The sequence below is a fragment of the Phaenicophaeus curvirostris genome, chromosome 11, assembly GCF_032191515.1.
Source record: "Phaenicophaeus curvirostris isolate KB17595 chromosome 11, BPBGC_Pcur_1.0, whole genome shotgun sequence".
NCBI classification, from domain to species: domain Eukaryota; kingdom Metazoa; phylum Chordata; class Aves; order Cuculiformes; family Cuculidae; genus Phaenicophaeus; species Phaenicophaeus curvirostris.
The window spans coordinates 18,616,155-18,639,462 of NC_091402.1; the positions used below are offsets into that span (position 1 = coordinate 18,616,155).

Here is a 23,308-nt window from a genome sequence, read left to right on the forward strand (position 1 = left end):
ATAATTTGTAGGATATCGAATATTTAATTAAAAAGTGAAATATTACTACTAATTAATTTAATCCAAGGAAAAAGGCAATAACTCCTGTTTTTAAAATTCCTTTTATTGTTTGCCTAGGGGTGATATATCTCTAACTTTTATATTTATTCATGTTTGGTTTCCTAGAGCATGGCCATTTCCAGGTTTTTTTCTTCATTTTTAGACTGAGCTATTAGCCTTGCACATTAAAGAATCTTCAGTTACCTGTAAATAATTTATTAAACAAAGTTTTGAAGCACTTCTCTTAGAGTGGAATTCATCCTTGCATGATATGAGCAGGTAAAGCTCTGTTGGTTTGTGGAATTACTCAGTTGCAGCAGCTTAAGACCTGAATTAACTCCAAGTCCCAGATTAGCCTCATGCTTTTCAGCGCTTGAAGTATTGTGGAATACTTTCAGGGGAAGTAAACACCATAATTTATTACACAGTAGATAATTATTTGTGATTTCTTTCAGCGTCTGGTAATTATGACTCCTACCTGAATCCCCTTTTAAACATAGAATAGGAAAGCACGTAATGCTGAAGGCGCTACAGAACGCATGCTTTCTTTAGCAGGTCAGTCTCGCTCAGTTGTTCTTGTCTAAAGAATGATTTGGCATTCATATATGAGAGCTTTCAAGGAAGTATTATATTTTGTAGTTTGGAGTATTAGTCTGGAACCTAATTCTCTAAGTTTACTGACTTCAAGTTCTCAGTCATATTCATGGCCAGTGTGTATGTGTGCAGGGAGTCATGCAGGAGCAAACCTGCAGTTGTGAAATTTAAAGTGAGCTGGGAACTTTTATCTCACTGAGACAGTGACAGTCTTAATACTTTTAAGGCAGAAATAATTGCAAGTTGAATGCTTTCTTGATGCTTAAGGCATGTAGCTTTCCAAACCCCAATGAAATGAAGATTCACTGGTTTTCATAGGATTCAGTAGGTAAAGGCTTGCTTATCCGGATTGGTGGAGAATTAGCAAAAATGAGTTTCTTTCATCAGTTATATCAAACTAGCAGGGAAAATATTGCGATTTGCACTGCCTTAACACATCCTCATGGCAAAATTGGGTGCTCTGCCAAGATCATCTTTGGGCTTTGATTCTAGGCTGTTTCTAAAACATTTTGGGCTGAGTTCTTGCTGTTATTCCTCGGTTAATTAAAGAACTGCTTCACAGATCCCTTAATTTTTGAAATACTGAAAGTTTTCTGTGGACTAAATATTTAAAAGTTCCACCTAGTGTTTACCAGCTGTTTGTTTTGAGGCATCTACATCTGGAGATAGTTGTCTGCCCACCAGTTTATAGCCTATTGCTGCTGTTTGAGACAGAATTGCACAGGTGGAGATGTACTATTTCAGTTACTGAGTCTCAGAGCCCGCAGAGACCTACCTATGAATTTGAAAACACATTAATGATGTCTTTACCACACTGGTGCCATTCACTTAGCAATTTTTAAAACACTTTTGCCTGTTTAAAATATTATTCAAAACAATCTATGAGGAATAACCATGAGAGAGAGAGACAGGACCATACATATCACTCAGCTTCTGCCACTTGTACTACAATGCATGACAGGAAGCGAGAGCAAATTGTGTGGCTGCATGGGGAGGAGTTCCTGCTGAAACTGAAGGAGAGACATAGGGACTCCTTTTGTAGCAAAGACTTTTACCCTGTCACGCTGAATATTAAGAAACCTCCTAAATTTCGGGTACAATACGAAATACCTCATGGTGTGGTGTTGCTTTTTTGTGCATCATCAGGTAAGTGTAAATTGGAGAGTGTGTTACTTTTCATTGTTTGTGTGTGGCATTGTAGTAAGTTGAAAATGCACAGATATTGCTTCCAAGCATGCCAGGATTTGAAATTGGATATTAATGAAAACAAAATATTGCTTAGCAGGAATGTTTTGTTCTGTAAGGAAAGAAATTTGTTAAAAGTTTAGATAATACACTCTCATATTCCCAATGGGATGGATGACGATTTGTTTTTCTCTGTATATTGGTAGTTTGCTGCTGCAGGATGGTGGGTTTATGTTTTTTGGTTTTGCTTTTTTGTCATACACTTGTAAACATTTCTGTCTTCCAATGTGAAAATGAGGATTTTGGCTGAAGCTAGGGTTTAGTTGGGAACATTTATAGCTATTTGTGTAAGTCTATCCATTGATAAAGTGAAAGCTGTAACAGATCTTGTTTACAGTGTTTTTGCAGTACATTAAGATTCTGCTCTGCAGGATGCGTATGTGGTATCAGCTGGAAAACTGGGGGCAGTTTTAGACATTGCACTTTGAGAGGGCGTGGACAGAAAAGGAGCAAGGTTGATCATAACTGTAGAAAACACAGCCTATGAAGAAAGTTTAAAAGACTTGGTGTATGTTGTGTGTAGAGCAATATGAGTTGGTATGAGGTACAAGTATACATTAGTCTCTGAGTGTGTGGGAACAATTATAAAGTTAGTACTTGTTCTCTGTATTTGCCGAGGGTAGCAGAGGAATAAGTGGGCTTATTTCATTGCGATGGAGATTTAGGTTAAATATTCTGGGGGGAAACTCTTCCCCATTGTAATGTTAATTAAGCAGTAGAACACAGTACGCAATTATACTATAAAATCTGTCAGTTCAAACATTTCAGCATAACTTCGAAAGAGCTGCACTGTCCAGATTGTCCTGTTTTACATGTTACAGTGGTTAGCATCTAATACTTGAGTTCTCTTAATGATTTGTGTGTGGTTTTGTTTTGAGCTGCTAATAGCATGTGAATAAGAGTAGTGCGTTACGGTCGCAAGTGCACAAATCTGGTCTTTAACTTTGTAGATCTCATCACAGTTTATAGCATCTTTCCACTCACTGGAAAACTAGAGAGCTTCCTCTTATTTAGGAGGCAAAATTAGTTAAAAATATTTGTGTATGTTGAATGAAATCATACTTCAGAGTTCTTAGAAACATGTAGTAAAGGTGGGGGCCTGTAACGTGCAATGAGCTAGTTGGGGATATGTCCAAGGGCCTATTCACTCTTGGATTTTCGGTGCAGAATGTGGCTTAAGTATACTGAAGCTTAAGAATGAATTGTTAATTGGAATACAGATATTTTCTTTTCCCATTCCCTGTGACAGTATTCAGCAGTGAGAGACACAATCTGTGATAAATTTATTGCACAGCATGTTTTTAAGGTGGAATGCTTTATGCAGTTCTGACTTAAATTGTGTTTAAGAAAGGTAAATAAAAATTGCAACACACTTGGGAAGTTTAAGACTGTCAGAGGAATGAAGGGTTCAACTAGTTAAAATCAGTTTCATAGATGTTATGTGTGAATTCTCAGTTTTGATTAAGTGGCTTAAGAATGGCACTAGTGATAACTAACTACTGTCTTTTTGGACGTACTTAACATGCGTATTTGCTGTGGGTATGTATTTTAGACATGATTAACTTGAAAACATACATCAGAAGGACTCACTAGGGAGATTCATTGTTGTGAAGTAAAATCACGTAGATTTCTAATATTGCTGAGCTCACTTTGAAATCTTTTATGTTGGATGCAAATTCTGTCTCATGTTTTATATGCTGTGCCCAAAATGGTTGAAGTTTTTATCCTTTTGTCAGTTTTGGTTGAAACTGCACAAGAAGTTTTGCAAAAAATAAAATAATGAAATAAAGAATCAGTAGTCACAGGGATTTCGGTCAGTATCCTGTAAGCCTTATTTCCTGAGAGATTGAGCTGAAGTGCTGGGATGTGTGTCTGTATCTGCTGAGCCCAAAAATAGATGTAGCAATGTGTAGTTTTAGTAGAAGTTGTATAGGTTTTATCTGCAGAAAAATCCATTTGGGGTGCAGCCATTTTCTCTCTTCTGTGTGATGCTGAAGAACAACACGTGAGGTGCTTAGATCAAAAGCCACGTGCAAGAACCTGTCTGTGGTTTTAGAGATACAGCAGCATAGTGATGCTGAAGGCAGGAGACTGGAGGAAAACAGACTAGCAGTTGAATATCAGGACAATAAGGGATTACTGCGGTTTATGCAAATGTGAGGCAATTTAATGGCACATAGATATCTAGTTTATGGAATTTGTTTCATTCTTTGGTATGTGCTGTGCGCAGCAAAAGCAATCCAAGCTCTCTTGTAGAATGAGAAGCTCCATTGGATTAATAAAACCTGCAAACCTAAAAGATAAGTAATATTTTAAAAAATAGCAAAATGCTATGTGAATGAATTTGCTTTTCAAGTGAGAAAATTTCCTTGTGATTTTTGTTCCAAGAAAAAAAAGGCACACACATACACAGAGGTAGTGGTTTTGGAACCAGAAGCAGTGGTTGACAGCTGTGATAAAATGGGCAACTGCAGCCAGCAAAGGTTGTTACTGTCCAGTCAGAGGAAGTCCCCATGTCTTCAAGTGCTCAAAACCTTTACTGGTGGAGTTACAGCATTAAAAGAGCCTAGCTTTGATTAATCTTGCTTTTACAACTAGACCTGCAATAAAGTCCCACAGCACAGACAAGTAAGTCTAAGACCTGCAAGTTCGTCACGTCAGCCTCCCAAAGGTAGAGGAATCCAGAGATTATTTGCATGCTGACTTATTATGTTACTTGGGGACACAAAGAACTGAATCTGACAGATCCCAGCTGATAAGTGTTTGATGAGCAGAAGGTTAATCTAAATAGTATACGGATTCTTTTCAATTGCTTCTTAAATTTTACTTATAACTTGGGTGAATTTAGAATCCTTAGATATTGACTGTTTTAATTAAAAGCATAGTTTATGTAGCAGTCTTCAAGTTCTAACTGAGAAAGGATCATATAATAAAGACTGCTGTTCACTCGTGTAGCAAAGAACTACAGAGAAGAAATAAAGTATGTAACTTTTTTTCCTGAATTTATAGTAAACTGTGAGAAAATGTTTAACTCTCTGCTAGATTCCAGAGCCTGATGCTCTCCCCCATCTTCTGAAAAGGGGAAGGAAGAAGGTTAAATAAAGATAGAATAAATATCAGTCCTCAAACAAAGCTCTGCTGATCCTTGTCCTTACAGCATCCCGTACATGCACACCCATTTCCTGTTGTTAAACACACTGAATGTAACTTTCATTTCATTGTTCACTTCAGTGTTCGTTTTATAGGACATTGACGGGAAAATCTCAAATCCATCACAATAAGTGCTGTAGAAATAACTCGTGCTCTCTGTGCTCAGGGAAAAGTGAAACGAGTTGCCATTTTGTCTGGCAGAGATGTGACTGACTCCTCCGAAGTGCTTAGATACATCACTTCCAGTGCAAACTCTTAAGTGCCATAGGAGACCTCGTCACCATTTCAGAGTTTTCTGCTGTGTTGTAATGAATTTGTAGCAGAGGCTGCTTTTTTTGGTTGGTTGTTTTGCTTGGGACATCAAGGACCAGTGAGTTCTCTTCCTGACACCAGTATACAAAGCACCTGCCAGCTGAACACATGCAGAAGGGTAAACAACCAGCAGAACTTGGTGCAAACTCTGCAGTCAAGTCATCTCTGACTGCTTCTTCCTCAGAAGTATCCGAGCTATTGTTTAGATTTTTGTGTCACTCTTGAGAAAAAAGAAACCTGTCATGTCTTCGAGCAGTAGAGGGCAGCTGAAATGTGTGGAAACCATTTTTATAAAAAACTAAAGAATTTTTTGTTCAGACCTTAAGCAAGTTTTTTTTGTCAACATAACATAAAGAACTGTGATACTGGAAGGCAGGGTAGTAAGTTCTTACTGGAAATCAATATTCTGAATTTATGGCCCCCTAAAGTGTGCACGATGCATCATTCAGCTTAAAAAAAGGCGCAATGCTCTGGGAAAGCTTGTTTTAAATTGCTCTTGTCCCCTCATGCCTTCAAGCTCATAGAACTGTCAGTGGTGTGGCCACAGAAGTGGAAGATAAGCAGGGAGGAAGGCTGGAACTGGCCTGAAGGTGAGTGGTAGGCTGCTAAAGTGAAATGGGATGGCCATAAAAGATGACAGGAGATCCATCTTTCAGAATGAGTGTAAACTAGGGAATGAATGATCATTTGTTTGTGGAATTGTAATTGCTTAGCTCTGAACTGAACCTAGGAGGAACACCATATTCAGCAGGAAATGTGGAGGCTTCTAGCTGGTTGTTGCAGACAGACATGCCTATGTGGTTAATAGGACATAGTGTCTCTCTATGCAGCCTTGTTAAAGCTGTGCAAGGTTCTCTTTTTGGTTTTGGGTTTTTTTTTTCTTGTTTTTCTTTTTTCTCTTGGCATCTGTTCCTTTATTTCATCTCAGGCACTTGAATGTCAGCGCAGCAGTAGTGTGATAAGATGGAAAATGGGTAATCCTAATTGAGGCTTATTCTTGTTTCAGTATCATGAGCATTCTGGCTTGAAGCTGAGTGATGTGATACCACTGCTGCCTCTTCTAGTTTGCTTCTGAAGTCTGCTTAGTGATATTATATCCCAGCACCCGTGGCAGGAAATATTAAACTGCTGATTATTCAACTAATTTTGAGTCCTTCTATGACTCTAGAAGGTTTAAAATAATTGTGTCCATGAAAATACATTGTCTTAAACTATTACTTATTTTGATGCTAGTCTGTGTGCAGGCATGTTTCTGAGCAATTAGAATGGATAGATGATTTGGCAAAAGGCAGCAATTCTTCTGAAAAGCATTTCCTTCCCCGTCACAGGATGAGTTTTTTAATCAAGCTATTTTTGTGTATCTTTGCATTTCAGCTCCCAGGCGGTAAAATATAAATCTCTGGTATTGATAACTAAAACCCTGTGATGGAGAGAGCATGTTCATCTAGCCTTCCTGTAACAATGTCTTATTGCTCTAATTCCTTTAATTAAATCACTGCTTTAATATATAATTGGATATCTTACTTTCTCATCTCCTGCGAGATAATTATTGAGAACAACTCTTTCCTGCTATGTTAAGACCAGGAAGTGTTTTGTCTCTGTAACTATGGATGTGGTCACAGCCTTTCAGGCAACAGTATCACAAATACGGATCAGGATTCAGAGTTCTTATACACCCAGTCATTGTGGTCTGGGGACTTAGGTTATTTATTATTTTATTTTTTTTTTATTTCAAAAGACAAACCTACCCAAGTGAGTTAGCAAACATTTTTTCAATCTAGAGGGACATGTTCGTATGCATCTAATGCACCTGTGTGATCAGTGAGAAAACACAGACACATCTCTGTACAGAATAGATATTAGTTATTGGAAGGCATTTTTATGTGGGCAAGTACACTTTTTTTAGGGTCTACAAATATTGTGCAGGAAAGAGGAGCTACCAAAGCATTGCAGGCTGTCCTTTTTTTCACAGTGAGGCAAAGTGCTTCATAAAATTTTTCAATTTAGTTTGTTTCAAGTACATACAAATTCTAATAAAGAAATGCAGTGAGATAGCAGCTGGCATCTATCCATTGCTCATAGCCTGCTATGGAGTAATTGCAGTATTTTTTACTTAATACAGTGCTGCAGTATGGCATTACTCATGTCAATCATGTACACTGGAGATGATGAGTGATCATGGATAGCTTGCTACCTTTTAATTGGATTATTTTTAATATTGTTACTTTGAATTTAAAATAGAGATGGGTTCTAATTGAATAGTTCACTATAAAATTTCAGGAATATTCACTTAACAACTTTAATGTGCTTCCCAAGAACAAAGACAGAATGCTAATGGTCGTGTGTCTTAGAACTTTATCCCCGTTTCATATTATTCGTAAGATGCTGGGACTTCTTACAGGATTTTAATGAAAATAAAACCTGATACAATCTCAAACTGGATGCGGTCCCTTTAAAGCAACACATATGTGCAGTATATTAGAATGTGTTTATGTATGCTTCTTCAAGCCATATAGTCCTAAAACAACAGCTGTTAAATTGTATTAAAACCCATGATTGCTACAGCCATAGATAACTGTAAGAAATAGTAACAAGAACTAGGGATAGCTTGTGTGCAAGGTAATAAAATGGAATTAAGAAATCTCTCCATTCTCCTAGCTCTATGCCTGGGCCAATGCAGGTGTATAAAGATTTGCACATCGTGGATTTTGGCTGAATGTAGTCATGTTGTGATATAAGCAGCTGTGAAAAGTCGACCATAATGCATAGGATTTGATACGTTTATTTGTCAATCAAGTAATACGTCATTCAATAGATATATGGACCTCTTGCAGCACTACTTAAATTCTCTCAGGAAGTTCAACTTCATTAATATGACATTTAATTGATTCCAGTATTGGGGCTATAAATTCATTTTATCATCTAAGATGCTTGGCTTTGCAGTGAAGCTTATTCCCCTATGACTCTGTGCGATACACACAGTCCTTAATTGCATAACTCTCCTGGGTTTGTCCTAAAGCTGTTAGACTATACTTCTGGCATCTTTTGTGAAAGGAACACACACAAAATTGTCGAGGTCAAAATGGAGTGCAGTTTGTTTTACTTGATGTGCCCTGTGATTTAAAACATAAAATGGAGAAAAACATTTTAAGGGGTGATTTTTTGGAACATGAGGGATTCGGAGGTCAGCTGTGTTGTGCTATGGCAACTGAGACAAGACTTGTAACCCCTTTGGGTAAAAGATCTTCACAAAGAGCAAGGATTAATTTAATGAGCACCCTTATGCTCCCTGCACAATATCCACTGCAGTCTTTGCTTCTAATCCACTTATTATGGGCAAAGAAATTTATCTGGTAGCTTGATTATTGGAGTATTTTTTTTTTTGCTGTGGTGTTCCCTACCCCCATACAATGATGATAGCCCTTCAAACTCTTAGAAAATTTCAAACATTAATCTTGCCCACAGTGGTTGATGGTATTTAACAATTTCTGTATGAAATTATTTGTTTTGCGTAACTGCTGAGACAAACTTACGCAGAACATACATAGTTGAATAATTGCAAAATTCCAGAAAACAAAAATAATCTAGTGTCCATGTTGTTAGGTAGATTTTTTTTTTTTGTGTGTGTGTGCGTATTACTTTTCTCAGTAAGTAGAAGAGCTAGAATAAAGTGAGGAGTGATCCTTTGATTAGCACAATTAAGTCAAAGATGGAGAAAGGGATCTACTTTGTGGAGGTTGTCCCAGACTCATTCACTATGTAATTGCTTTTCTTTTAACCTACCTGTCTTTCCATCCCTTTTGGCATGTACTTCCCAGCTGATGCAGATTTATTCCTCATGAGTGCATGGAGTTATATAACCAAAGAGGCTGTCTCTAATAGGATAGGAACATGTTAGTACTTTCTACTAACTACATTTTGTGTTGTGCGTTACCTGAACATCATTGCCTTGGGCACTTGCCCTCGTGGCCACTGCTTTGTCTGCGATGCTATGTGGTTTGGACCCACAGACCTACTTTGAGTGTAGTAGTCGGAAGCCCACAGGTATCTGTTATGTAACTTTGCTTCAACAGAACAGGATGTCCTGTCTTATTCAAGTTCGCTTTAATCCTGTAGCTTTGTTAGTACGCCTGTACTTCATATTATGTAATTTATAGTCTCGGTCAGCATTCATTGAAATTCGCCTTTTGGAAATGCCACATTCGGTGTTAAGCTGTAGCCATGTGACCTCCAGTAAGAGTCTTATAATCCGTTATTTACCAAACGAGCTGCCTATTTATTGTGTGTGGTCATTTGTCACACTCCATTAACAATGAAATTGCATCTATTCCATTATAGAAAACATTTCTCGCAGTTCTAAAATGCATAGTATTTATTTTAGAGAGATAATTAATAATTAATAACCTTAATAGAGCATTGGAAATAATTTTTTTTTGAGTGATGGACTTTTTTTCTAATATTTTCCTGACTGAGGCTTAGGTTTACACCATTTTTATACTTCCATAACTGAAGGCATCAGACTTAAGCCAACACCAACCCAAACTATGAATCATCAATTAGGATAGATTCTCATATACCAAGTCCACACACCATTTTAATTTACTCTTCCCTTCAAGAAATCTGTATTCTTGATCTAAAACCCCTTTGGTTTGATTTAACCTGTATCCACTGTGTGGGATGGATGGTACCTTATAGTTTTGTAATTTCTTGTTTTGAAAGTAAAGACTTGGCGTCAGCTTAAGTAGAATCAAATATTATGTTTTGAGGAAAACTAAAGGATACATGCATTTATATCTACATCTACAGAAGTCTATTAGGTTTGAAGAATAGTCTGCAACATGTTTGCTAGGATCTTAGGACATGTTACCCTCTGGGGAAAGTACTGATGTTACAGATCTCGTCCCTGTTTTGTTATTTTTCATTGTGAATTCACATTGGCTTACCCTGGAATAATAACAGAGAAGTTTATGCCTTGGAAACAAACCCTCCCCGCCAGCTTTATAAAACACCACTACAGGATAAACAAATATACTCAGTATTGTTTCAGATGTTTCTGTTCATTGCTGACTCTGGGCTGGTCCACAAATTTGTGTTCTATCCTGTCCTTCAATTTGTTGCTAGAAATGTGTCCAATAACAGTAAGAGGGATTTGCCTGTGTATAATCTGAGGCTGAAGAATTCCTTTTCATAATACAGTGTACTATGCTGAAAGAATTCATGATCCAGTTTCTGTTTCTTAATAACAGTGGTGTTAAAATACAGCTGTCCTCGACTTCAGAATTGTTGTTGTCAGAAAAATGTGAGAAAAGTTACTTCTTAAGAAGTAGCAAAATTTTATTTAAATATGATTACACAAGTCAAACATCTGCTGAAAACAGTTCTCAGAGATGATATTCTTGACCTAGTAGATGAAATGGTTGTTTTACTGGCTTGATGGAATAGAACCTCCAGGCTTTGGAAGAGCTAGGAGCATGGGTACTGGGGGAGGGGGATACAGGTTTTATAGGTAACTTTTTATTTAACGATTAAAAAATAGCTGCACAATGTTGAACTTCTGCCTTTTATCTGAACTTTCATTACAGGAGCTCCGTAGGGCATCTGTCTGGATTTTTTTTGGTTCTTTAAATCGCTCATCTGTGTCTTCTGTAGACTGGAAACTAAATCCCAGCTATTCTCATGTGTGAATGCTTATCTGTAGTTGACAGTGGAAGACAACACAGCTGGACAAATAAGGGCTGTGTATTCTGTGACTTCTCTCATTTCCTAAATCTTCCTGGCCTGTTAAAGGAAATGTCATACTTATTTGAAGAGCATGAAGATTATTCTTGTGGTGAACCTATGAAATGACATGAGGGAGGGCATACCGTTTTCCAAAACACAACCTGCATATAAAGCAGAATGTAGTCACTGACATTGATACTGAAATCCCTATATGTGTTAATGTAATTCCTGCCATACAGTTCACCTGTTATTCCCATTATGATGTAATACTGACTGTCTTAGAATAGTATGTAATTGCTGAATGTATGTTTTGAAAAATCTGAGAATAGGCTTTCACCACCAAATATGGGTTTATCCTCCTGACAGTCTTATTAGTTACAGAAGTTCATATCAAGTGTCAAAATACGTTTTACAACATACAATAATTACTGAGGCTTTAGGTTAGAAAATAGTTCCTTAATTAAAGTGAATCTAACTCGTTTTGAGCAGAAAAAAGGAACAGCATTTAATTTAATAACATACTAAACAATAGCTTTCTTTTTGTTTTATAGAAAAAACGAAAACAGAGTACTCGAGATGAAGACACGTTCAGTATCTGCAGCTTGGATACAAGTGTGAGTAATTTCATTTTCCTTTCCCCCTTCCCTCCACACCACCTCGAACTAAAATTTGGCTCTCATGGATACTCTGGAACTAACTTGTTCAACTTTTCAGCTGTATTGTTTTCATACATTCCAGGAGTAACTTGTTCTGTTTACTACTAAGAATTTCGATTTGAAAAAAGTCAGAATGATAGTTTATTGTCAAGCAGTTAATCTCTTATAAAATAATTCTCTTAATAAATAATTATCAGGATAAACAGGCATTTTGAATGCAGGACTTAAAGATGTGCCTTTTATCTCATTGCATGGCTGTGTGAGAAATTGCATTTCAGTTCTGTCAGTTGAGGTTAATGCTGGTGTGAAACAGCGTAATATGATATTAATACAGCTGTGAGATCTGCGTGTGTCACTGCTGAAGTGATGCACACATCACATATGGCTATGCTACTGTATCACACCCTTCAGTGTAAAGATAACATAAGAAAACTACTTTCAGTACAATTAGACTGGTTTCTAACTTTTGAATCGTTTAATTGTTTCTATAAGTAAAGGTGAAATATTGACTTGTTCTATTATTTTTTAAAATTTTACTATGGTGACTGATGTCTGCTTGCTTTAGAAGTAAGGGGTGGTTGTTGAATCAGAGTACTGGTGTGTGTAATTACCCAGTAAACTGCAATGTGTGGTGTTTTCCATGTAAAGTTGTGACATAAGGGTAGACTAGCATTTATCATTTTGTATCCATGGAACTGAAATGAACTAGGAAAAAAACCCATTCCTTCTAGTCCGTGTATCATCAGTTTCAGTGTTTTGTTTACAGTCAGCTGTCAAACCAGTTTTCCCTTTTGGTAGACTTCTCAGGTAGTACAGAGAGAAGTAGTACAAAAATAGTCTAAAAGCTGCCTATTTTAACAGTTTTTTATTTCTTAGCAGGCGTCAAACCTGCTGTCAGCAGGGTGAGGAATATCCCATGAGGATATAGTGGGTAGTGGCATGCAGTGTATTGGGAAGGATGGTCAGTTTATGTAAATGTAAAATTTATATAAATACTAGTTGATTTATCATTTTTGCTTGAGGTAGCCTCAAGCCTGTCACCACGTTTTTTCTGCTGCCAGAAATACCAATTATCTTATGCTGTACAGCCAGGCAGAATATACTTTGTCGTGTGTCCTTGACACTTACTTTGCCCTGAACTTCTCTATGTTTTAATGCTACAGTTTAGTTATCAGCATGTGATACCATGGTATCAAGGTACAAAATGAAAAACTCTGTAGATTCAAACCTAAAGGGATATTTCTTCACCTAGCAAGCAGCGGTGGAATTCTGGCATGGGGTGTTCTGGATGCCAGAGGTTTGCAGGGGTTCAAAAAGCAGTGGGAAAAAATCATGGAAGAAAAATGCGTTGGGCTATTGGAGTGAAACCATCCATCTGAAGAAATCCTTGAACCTGCATACTTCTGAAATCTGAGGGAGTAAGCTGCATGTGTATCACTAGGTGTTTGCTTTCACATGCTTCTCTGGAGAGCTGGTTTTTAGTGAAATCAGAGACATTGTATAGGCCTCAAAAAACTTTCAATGTGTCTGAGTCGTAGCCATTCTGAGATAACTTTAATTAGCCTGGTAGGCCATCTCTTTTCTTCCAAGCAACAAAATATTTGAGATGATGCAGTCAGGGCCCTTCACTTAGTTGGAGTCTTTGTGTTGTAGAACAACATAAATAACTGCATATTCAGGTTCCTTTGTCTAGCAGCTCTCGTGTCTTTGAAAAGATATGCCAAATTGCTTATGTGTATATCCTTAGTGAAAGTGTTTACTTTCTAGGGCAGTGGCAAAGAATATAAAAATTTGAATGCGTGTGTTCCCTATTATGAATTTAGATTCTAACTGGGATAATTACATATTATTAAATTTTTACATATAATAAATCTCTCAGGCTCTGTAATAAAATTGGTTATTTTTTATTAAATAGCATGCGTATTTAACAAATAAGCATATTAGACTTTCCTGTGCAGCATACTTCCTGGTTTTCATAATTAGGTGAATGACTCTGTTTCAGTTCTTTCAGCTCACTGAGCCGCTGATGTAAGGAAGCTCTGCCTGTCTGCTGCTGTCCCTGCTGCACGGGCTTTGCAGGCATCACCGCAGGGGCATGACTCTTCTCTGTACTTGCTGATGGAAAGATCTGGCTATCTTTTACTCTGTCTCAAGTTTCCAATTTGTGTAAATGCATCTGATTGTCACCTATGTCAAGGAGAGTGTGGGGGATGGCAAAGAAAGAGGGTATTAAGTATTTAAAGACTGGGTTGCTTCATACCTTGGTAGGTAATGAACATACAGGTCTCCTGCCAATTTACATCATCATTTCATTACGGTCTTTTTATAAAAACATATCTTATTTTTTTTATGACTGACCACTGCCAGACACACCTGCCTTTTCCAGAGGAATCGGTTGTAAAGACAGAGTTTCCTTTCACAGGAAATGATGGGTGGAGTTTTGCTGACTCAGGATGAAGACTGGTAACCTAAGCACGTTTCATGATCTTTGTATTTGTTTAGTGATCTGAACTGGTATCGATGCTTCAGGAGTTGATAAACTGGCTTATTAAACTGACTGATTGGTCTTGGCTCATTTTATTGCCAGTTTAAAGAAGTGGCTCTGTAAATCCCCTCAGTATCAAATGGTTTCTGATAACTTGTGACAGATGTGGCCGGCAGACCGTGAAGCCTGTTGAGTGCATGAATATGAAGCCACTACTGTCTGAAGTCTGTATTTAAGGGAAAATGTACATATCATCCAACAGGCTTTTGTTCACGTTGGCCCTCAGCAGAAGACTTACCTTATATTCAGTCTATACAGTTAACTCAGCTTGTAGTGTTTAATGCTTATTGGCTCATATGCAAAGCCTCAGAAGACTGAGTTATTTTGGTTACGTAGAACAGTTGTTATTACTGAGAATAAAACTCTTCCAAATAATCATTTATTAGTGCATTCTGAACTGGAGAAGTCTTACTGCTTATCTGTCTACTTGCAAGTTAATAAAATATGCGCAGCTATAAAATACAAACTAAAAGTTATCCAGACTTAAGCTACATTTGCATACACTAGATCAGAGTTCATTAATTTTGATTGCTTTTACTGCAGAGTTAACATTTGTTATGTATTTGAGAGTTAATATAACTGAAACATTCTTTGACCTAATTAAACTTAATTATAAACTCAATAATATTTGATTGCTAAGGTATGGCAAGCTTGCTTTGAAAAGCTTAGATAGGATTACTTCTACATCAGCTTATTAGAGTCAGGATAATTAAAATATATATTGTATCTGGGTCTTTTTCTTTCTATAAACTGGTCTGTTACATGTTCATAGTATAAAAGGCCTTCAGCTTGCCCAGTAAGATATATACCGCATGTTTGAATTATGCATGTCTTTTTAATATTGCTGTATTGCATAGGTGGTCAGTGCTCCATCTGGATTCAGACTTCATTATAAAGTGACTGTTCTTAATCCATTATTAATCCATCATATGATTGTTACAGACTAGACACTGTCTGCTGTTGGGTATTATTTGGTGTAGCGTAATGTCATTTATCTTTAGGCTATGTTTTGTTATTCTCTTGCTATTTCTCATTAAGCAAGACCTACAAATGCTTTATTGGAAAAAATACATAAGCTGCTGGTTACGCTGCATTCTTTTTTTTTTCTCCACTTTCTGGAATGATCTCAGACTTCCTGTGCAGTGTTGCAATACAGTTACTCTTTATTTACGCAAATAGCTTCTCAGAATTTAATTGTTCCAGTAAGTCTCACAGATTATCCTAGTGAAGATAGCAAGTGTGTGATGAAGTTGAACATCTTCAGTACCAATCTGTCTATAGAAATATGCCAAATACTTTGGAAACACGAACCAACTGTCTTAAAGCATAGTTGTGCAACAGGGAACTGAATACGAAAATGGTTTCATATGAATTCACCTCATTTCTAGAAATTAAAGCTGATCTATAGATAAATGAATTGTGATTGTTAAAACTATCCTTAAGGTTCAACTCAAACTATAACAATGTCTTACTGGGACTTTATGGTCTCTGTCTGCTCCTATTTGCGTTCACCTACAAGACGTAATTTGAACACACCATCCTTTTCTACAGTACAGAGAATTCACAGACCTAAGGGATATTGTTCCCTTTTTATTTTTTTTCCAGAAATGGGGCATGGGATTAAAAATACTTTGACTAATTAACAAATATAGCAAATTCAGTACAACTCTGCCCATATGCAAGAATATTAAACAATCCTGTATGTGTTAAGGGTTCTAAAAGCATTTTTTTCCTTAATGTGCAGCGTTTGGATGGTGTTAGTAGCTCTTATGTGTGGTATATTTCTTATAAAATGAGATCTGTTTACAGAAAAAATAACATATCTGGGTAAAGAATACCTGTTATTTAAGTGGTGTCTATAACTCAAAAAGGACTGAAGAATTTGGATCAGAGAAGGAAAATGCTCTTTAGGGAGGTAGGCTACAGGACAGACATTGTGAAACTCTTTCTAGGAATGCTTTTCAGATATTGCAAAGCTCATTGTATGGCTCGTACTTTTTAAATTATCTGTTTTAGTTGTTGATCAAATCTTAAATTCTGATAAAAGTCTTGGGAGCTCAGGAGGATTTTGGGCTACAAAATCGGAAACAGATGATACCAATTGTTAGATCTAGTGGCTTTTTGTGAGTTTAACCATGGTCGTGCTTTTTTTTTTTTCTTCCCTTGCATGTAATGACAAAAGAGAAGAAATGAACTAAGGTTTTACCACCAAAATACCCATTCAGTTTGTATGCTTTGCTCCAAACTGCAGCAAATTACCTGACTGAAAAATATGAGGGCACAAGAGGGCTTATTGTCAAGAAATACAAAGAAATTCTTGGTTCTGTGACTTCTGCATGTGTCATGATTGAGTTTCAAGTAGTATGTGTAGTTCTGTGTTAGACTGAAAATAGTTAGTTTGGATAGTAATAGTAGTATTTGTTAGCTTCAGCTTGGTTAGCCTCTGCCTGGTTATTAACTGAGGGTCCTAAATGAGCCTTATAACATTTACTAAGCTCTGAAGCAGCATATTATACTGCTTGTGGCAGGTACTTATAAGCCCTCTTGGCCACATCTACATAAACTGCAGACCAGCAGTTCTTAAGCTACAGCAGTTACTTTGTGTATGGAATATGAAAAGTGAGTTTTTAAATTATTTTCTTTAATATCTTTTCTATCCTATGCTGCCTTTAGAACAGCGACTTCATAGGCAGATGGTGGATAGCAATGCAGTATTTTCTACTTGCTCTTCATATCTCATCGCAGTGTAGTAATTTGACAAATTGAATGTTATTTTCTTGGATGATGCTGGTTTTCTCTATGATGTTCATCCATAATGGAAAACAGCAATTGAAGTTTGAGTTCAGTTTAAATTAATTTGGGTTACAGAATCAGATTTGATGTATGCTTATTTTCAATATGGCAAAATTGGGAGCATTTGTGAACAGAAATTAGTCAGATGTTACTGACAGTTATGAAGCTGGGTATCCTTTCAGAAATGTGTGTGCTTATAGCCTGATGACGATTGGTAGAGGAGATGTAGTTACAATTTCATAATGAAATTGAATCAAGAAACAAGATTTATTGTAGTTTGTTTATTTGGAGGCCAAAATAAAAACTGATGTTACTTCTGTAGTGATAAATATTATATAGCCCAATACATTTTCTAAAATAAAATTTTATACATTACTGTCGGTAACTGTATTTTATAGTGAATCTATAATATGCACTGTGCAGACAGAATTTGCTTACTCGGAGACTTGATTTTTCTTACAATGTGCTGTTTGTGCCCTTTAGTCAGAGAGTTGAGTTTTTCCAAGTTATGCTATACTTCTGATTAAAACAGTCTACCTTAATTATTCCATTGAAGAGGGAAAGATGGCCCATTTGTCTTCAAATAATAACTGCTGGGAGTGTTTGACATAGACCAGTGCTTACTGAACTCTGGAGTGAAAGTCAGGTCAAGATTTTGTGGAATTAGCATGACTGTATATTTTGAAGTCTATAAATTTCTGTAATGCCAACTGCATTTTGGCTGTGTCTGTGGAACTGACCAACCATAACAGGAAATTAAGTTTGTAGATAAATACGCTGGTATGCCTGTAACATCACAGGGTTAGGAGGTCTCATGAGGGCATTTGTCCCATCCGTCTCTCTTGGTGGTTGAGTTAAATGGTAATGAAGTTGTTTATTACAGATATTTCTGTAAGTTTTTTTTAAGAGCCTCTGCTGCTTCTGCAGGCAATTGAGTCTAGAGCTTCTCTGTGTCTGCTGCTAGCAAGATTTTCCTAGTCACGAACCAGTTTAAGACACTGCGTTATGTGATAGTTCAGATGAATGCAAAACCCATAAAATCCGCTGAATAGATATGGACAGGGGATCCTATATTACACTTTCACTGTAGCCAGAACCTACTGATAAGCCAAGTTATTTCAGATGATGCCTTTTGCTTTACAGTGGTTAGAGTTTGCTTGGCTTGTATTTATTCCAGCATGAGCCTTAAGTTTTCTGTGTAGCCTTCAGTGAACCATCCAACCCCTCTCTTGATCAGATTCTTATCTGTAAAATACAATTATGCTTGCTTGTTTTCCTAAGCTGCTTTGTGACCAAAGTGCAAGAATTTCTAGAGGAATGTTCTGCCCTGCCATTGCTGATGACCACAATTGGAAGGGGTACATACCAGGGCAGGCTGTTAGCCAAGGTCACTTCAATGCAAAATAGTTTAGGAAAACATAAGCAGGTGAGTCTTGAAGTTTATTGTGACAGAGAAGCGTAACGTGATTTTTCATAAATGTTTCTCTAGTTTCCTCTGGGGGCATCTTCCAATGACATGGTAATCTTAGAATAATATCTCTACATAGCAGTGATTTCCTAATTAATTTGGTAGCCCTTAGGTCCCCTTATCTCTTGGGGGAAAAAATATTTTTATTACTTTTACATTCCATTATTACTGTAGCTGTGCAAGCTGAACAGCTGAAGGAGATCTGCTTGCTGCTGCTGACTCACTTTGTTATGCGCCCTGTTTCCTACACTATGATGTGAAAAGCAGCAAGGAGCTGGGGGAAAGCCCCCAGCAAGTAGAAGCCAACCATGAGTTTGGAAATGCTTTAAGAGCTTAAATATATATCCTTGGAAAGAGTCTTGGTGTTCTTTGTGTAGCTGTTTATGTTCTGCAAACATTAGTGAAGAGCTTTGAAAGTAAATGAAATTAATTGCAGACTTCCAGAAGTGCAATAATTAACGAAACAAATAAAAGCCCTTAGCTGGAGGGGGAGAAGCTGGCAGTAAATTTCTTCTTCCTGTGAAGTTAATGGAATTTCTTCCAGAAACCTTTAATTTCAGCCAAAGAATAGATATCCTGGTTGTGTGAAAATATTAACAAGACATGTCACAAGTTTTAATAGGCATATGTTCATTTTTATTACTTACAGATCTCCTTGTATCACATCTGTCAGCATCTAAATTGAATTTTTTTGTCTAATGTGTATGTATAGTTGGGTCTAAAAGGTGGTCAGTGAAGTGTACAGGATGGTATAAACAGGATGGGACTTCGGAAGGGGTGAACTGTGTGACTGGAATTATTATGAGAGCAGAAGAATTCTTCGAAAGTCTGCAGTAATGTTTGTTATTAACTATTTACTATTTAACCATTAAGTAAAGTTCTGAAAGTACTCATAGGTAGTAGAGAGTAGTCGGATGAAGTTTCTTCTTACCTCTTATACAATCTCCATAGTTGCTTTTTCATTAAACCATGTGAGTCAGTTCTGGGGCAAAAAGCTGAGAGTTCTGAGAGTCATCTGAGCATTGGGATATTACAATAGGTGTTGTATACATTGTTATTTATTTTATGCATTGCGTTGTTTCTGGGACAGTTCTTTTCATCTTCTGTTATTTCTTGCTTACATCTGAAGCATGATAATTGTGCTTCTCTTGTGACTTTTCTTTTGTACCATCACTTCTCGGAATAGCACAGTGTCGTCCTGCACATTGTGTGAAATTTGCTCTGAATTCAAGCACCTTGTAGATCCTCTTGTCAGGATAAGCAGCTTTTTATGTCTGTTTCTGCTCACAGGAAATTTTTAACAGTTTATAGATAGTGAATTTGCTGCCCATGTCTATATGGAATTGGCCAAGGAACTGATGTGGAGGCTGGGTTTGTGCTGAGCTGGAGTTATGAGTGTATTTGTGGTTATGGCACACATTTCTCTCATGAACTTCATGTGTCACCTGTTCTATGGCTTGATTCTATGATTAGCAGGAAACATAAATAGTGTCAATATATTAATAATTTTTCATCCATCAATTCAGTAATGATGTATCTCTTGTTAGATACATTTGCTCACATTTGTCACTCTTTGTACTCTCTAAAACTGCTTTGCTCTTTGCGGTGTTCACTCTTTTAAGTAGGCTAAAAACCCTCTACAAGAGAGAGACACAGATGAGGACATCTTAAAAAGCAGCTCACAGCATTAAACAGACCACAAAGATTTAAATATACAAGTGCTGGATGAATTTGCTGGTAAACCTCTCATTTTCCAGCTTCCTCTCAGTGACCTTATTTTAAGAAGTGAAGAGTTGGTGCATTCAGCAGCGTTTGGTTTTTTAGTTTTGATCTTTTGGTTATTCCAAAATGCAAACTTACATGCAAATGAGAAAGGACAGATTGAGAGATCTTTATAAAACAATTTCTGTGGTTTATGTAGGTACTGCAGGTAATGAAACTATGTGTTATTTTATTAGAGCTTGCATAATTTACTGTTATTTAAAAGTAGCTTAAAAAAAAGTGAGTTAAAGTTGCCCATTGGGTAAAGAAATAGGAAATGGAAGAGGGGAAAAAAATCGTTAACGGCAACATTCATCTTTCTTCTCTTAAGTGATTGTCAGAAAAGCTGAAATGTTATAGCTCTTCTATGTGGAAGCTTCTGTATGGAAAAAATAGGCCTTAACCTTGGGGATTATAAAAGCTAATGAAGGAACCATTTACTGTTCTCAGGTTACTGTCATTTCCCCATATGGGAAAGGCTTGAGCCAGGCAAGCTTGCACTCGTGACTTGGAGTGGCATCACCTGAAACATACTTGAATGGCTTCTTTCACCTTAATGGAATTATTATTGATGACTACTTGAAGTGGTGTGTATATATAGAAAAACTGAATCAACGATAGCTCTGTGGAGCTCTAAATCAGTGCAGGTTCTGCTGTAAGCAGCAATCACTTGCACTTTTAGGTTCTAGTAGTTGTTTGTGTGATGTAGCTATAAATTTACAGAAGTAATTTGTGCTAATTTTTTTATGTATGTTGTTTTTGAAAGAGTTACTTGGTGCTCTGGAAGTACTCTGAAAGAGGAGTTAAAGCAAAGGCCAACTCTGTTTTTATTGGAGAAGCATTTTTTAGGTATTTCTCACAAAGAATCTCTTTGAATCTTGATTTAAGTTGCTGTCCATTACCGAAAGCTGACTGAGGAGATGAAAAAAAAGTTAAAAAAGACAAGATACTAGACGTACTTTGCTCATGAGCATTTATTTAAGTGTGCAATTGTTTAAAAGCATACTTAAGGGCTCCCAAACACAGAAGCTAGGAAACCAGGCCAGATTAGAAGAACTGAATATGTTGGGCTCCGGTTCGTGATGGATATCTCACTAAGCTGCTGCTAAGGTAAACTTTCTGCTGAGGTTTTTAGGAAGGAAAAAACCTCAAACATGTGGAACAGAGGGTGCAAAATCAGGAGCTGAAATCTCTCACATCACTTTTCACCTGTTTTGCCTTTCTGTAGTAGGAGGCATTCTTAACAGCTTTGCAGGAATAGTATAAGAGATTTGTTGGGTATTTTGAAGAGGCAAATTATTTTCATAGAGGTGTTTTCTTACAAGATCTGTTACTTAACAATGCAAAGAAGTGTAAGGCAGTGGTCCAAAAATAACCAGACAATTTTTTTTAGTCTATACTTCTCCAAAGATTTTTCTTGAAAATAGAGCAGTTAAGTATCTGCCCTCATCTCTGGGAAGGTGGCTTGTGCTGAACACTAAGAGCTGATCAAGAAGAAAGGTTACAGAGAAGACATTCCTGTCATGAGTCGGTGAGTACATGGAGCTGACAGCATACCTGACCCTGGCTTTCCAGCTCAATTAGTAGTTGAAATGCTGATTCTGTGTACTGAGAGGTTCCAGCTGAGACTGTTTGTAACAGCCACGTGAATCAATGGGTTTGGACAGATTATTTAAAATGATTCTAAAACCACGAAGACTAGCAATGTCAAAAGCTTTTGTTTATTAGGTAGGATAAATATTCTCACTCTACCTGTTCTTTCAGGTAATAGCTTGGCAGTTGAGAGACCCAAACGGTGAAAGTGGACTGCTAGAGGCCCTGTCAGCTGTTTGTTAATTTGCACTTGGCTTTATTGTTTTACCTTTCTGGATTTTGTAGCAATAGAAGTATTGAAGAAAGCAGCAATGAGTTTTCTATACTGCTTGCCATGTTTAGTTTTATGCTGCATTCAAGTATGCGCTGGTTCCACTTCATTAATTAATTCCAGGCTGCCAATTACAGGAGGCAGCTGAAATATGAACCCGTTCTCACTGCTGACACGTCCCCTCCCCCAGGCAGGTGTGATACGCTACAGCTATACGTGACTCAGTTGAACAGGAAGAAGTAACACTTTTAGATTTAATTAAGACAAGGTGTTTTTAAAGTTTTTTCCCCCATCCCCCTCATCCTCCAGTTATTTCCTGATACATTTTGGGGGCCAGCTTTACCAGTTTAGGAAGGAACAGGTTTAAAAAACAGATGCGTGCTTCCTGAAACGGACCATTAAAAACTTCCACTCAGTTTCCCAAACAAGGCATAATCCTGGTCCTATAAGAACTGAATGCAGTAGAAAAGAAGCTGGTCTTAGATATTGGAATTTAATTGCATAGGGAAAAAATATTTAACAAAATGATCGTATTATATAATCTTAAAAACTGTAAGCAAATAAATTATCTCTTAGGACTGTTTCTTTAGTAGTCTTGGATTTTGTTTTTTTTTCCACTGATGAGTACTGGGGCAGTGTTGAGCTTCATTCCAGTTGTTGGTGGGTTTGTTGTTTTTTTTTTAGTATCATGTGAACTGTTCAATTCCTTTTGCTGGTTTTGGTCCTGTCCCAAGCACGGCTGGTAGTACTTACTAGAGGAAAAAGGTCTAAAACAGGGATCCTGAGACTATGGATGGCAGGCAGCACTGTCTTTGCGATCACATTGATGTTTCTTATGGCCATAGGAAATTTAGAAAAAAAAAACTAATTACAAGCCTAAAGTTGTTGGTAAGCACACCACTTGCTTAATGCTGTTGTCCGTGATGGCTAAAATTTGGGGATTACCAGTCTAAAATGTGCTTAGCTTTTATTCCAAGGAAAGTTTGACTCTTGAGTGCATTGGCCAGCAAAATCACAGAATCGCTAGTTTGGAAAAGACCCCCAGGATCATAGAATCCAACCATTCCTATCTGCCTCTAAACCATGCCTCTCAGCACCTTGTCCACCCATCTTTTAAACCCCTCCAGGGAAGGTGTCTCAACCCCCTCCCTGGGCAGCCT

At 37.2% G+C, this 23,308-nt stretch overlaps 1 protein-coding gene across 2 annotated transcripts in view; it reads left to right on the plus strand.

Moving 5' to 3' along the window:
• The window catches only part of ARHGEF3 (Rho guanine nucleotide exchange factor 3), a 96,709-nt gene that overhangs the window by 31,561 nt on the left and 41,840 nt on the right, over nucleotides 1-23,308 (plus strand). The window contains exons 1-2 of one of the 2 annotated variants that reach the window (XM_069865931.1): nucleotides 1,634-1,779; nucleotides 11,613-11,675. In XM_069865931.1, coding sequence (XP_069722032.1) covers nucleotides 1,747-1,779; nucleotides 11,613-11,675 — 96 coding nt within the window. In that variant the 5' untranslated portion in view covers nucleotides 1,634-1,746. Of the gene's footprint in view, nucleotides 1-1,633; nucleotides 1,780-11,612; nucleotides 11,676-23,308 lie in introns of those variants that run through there. The other variant, XM_069865928.1, reaches the window with a different exon arrangement.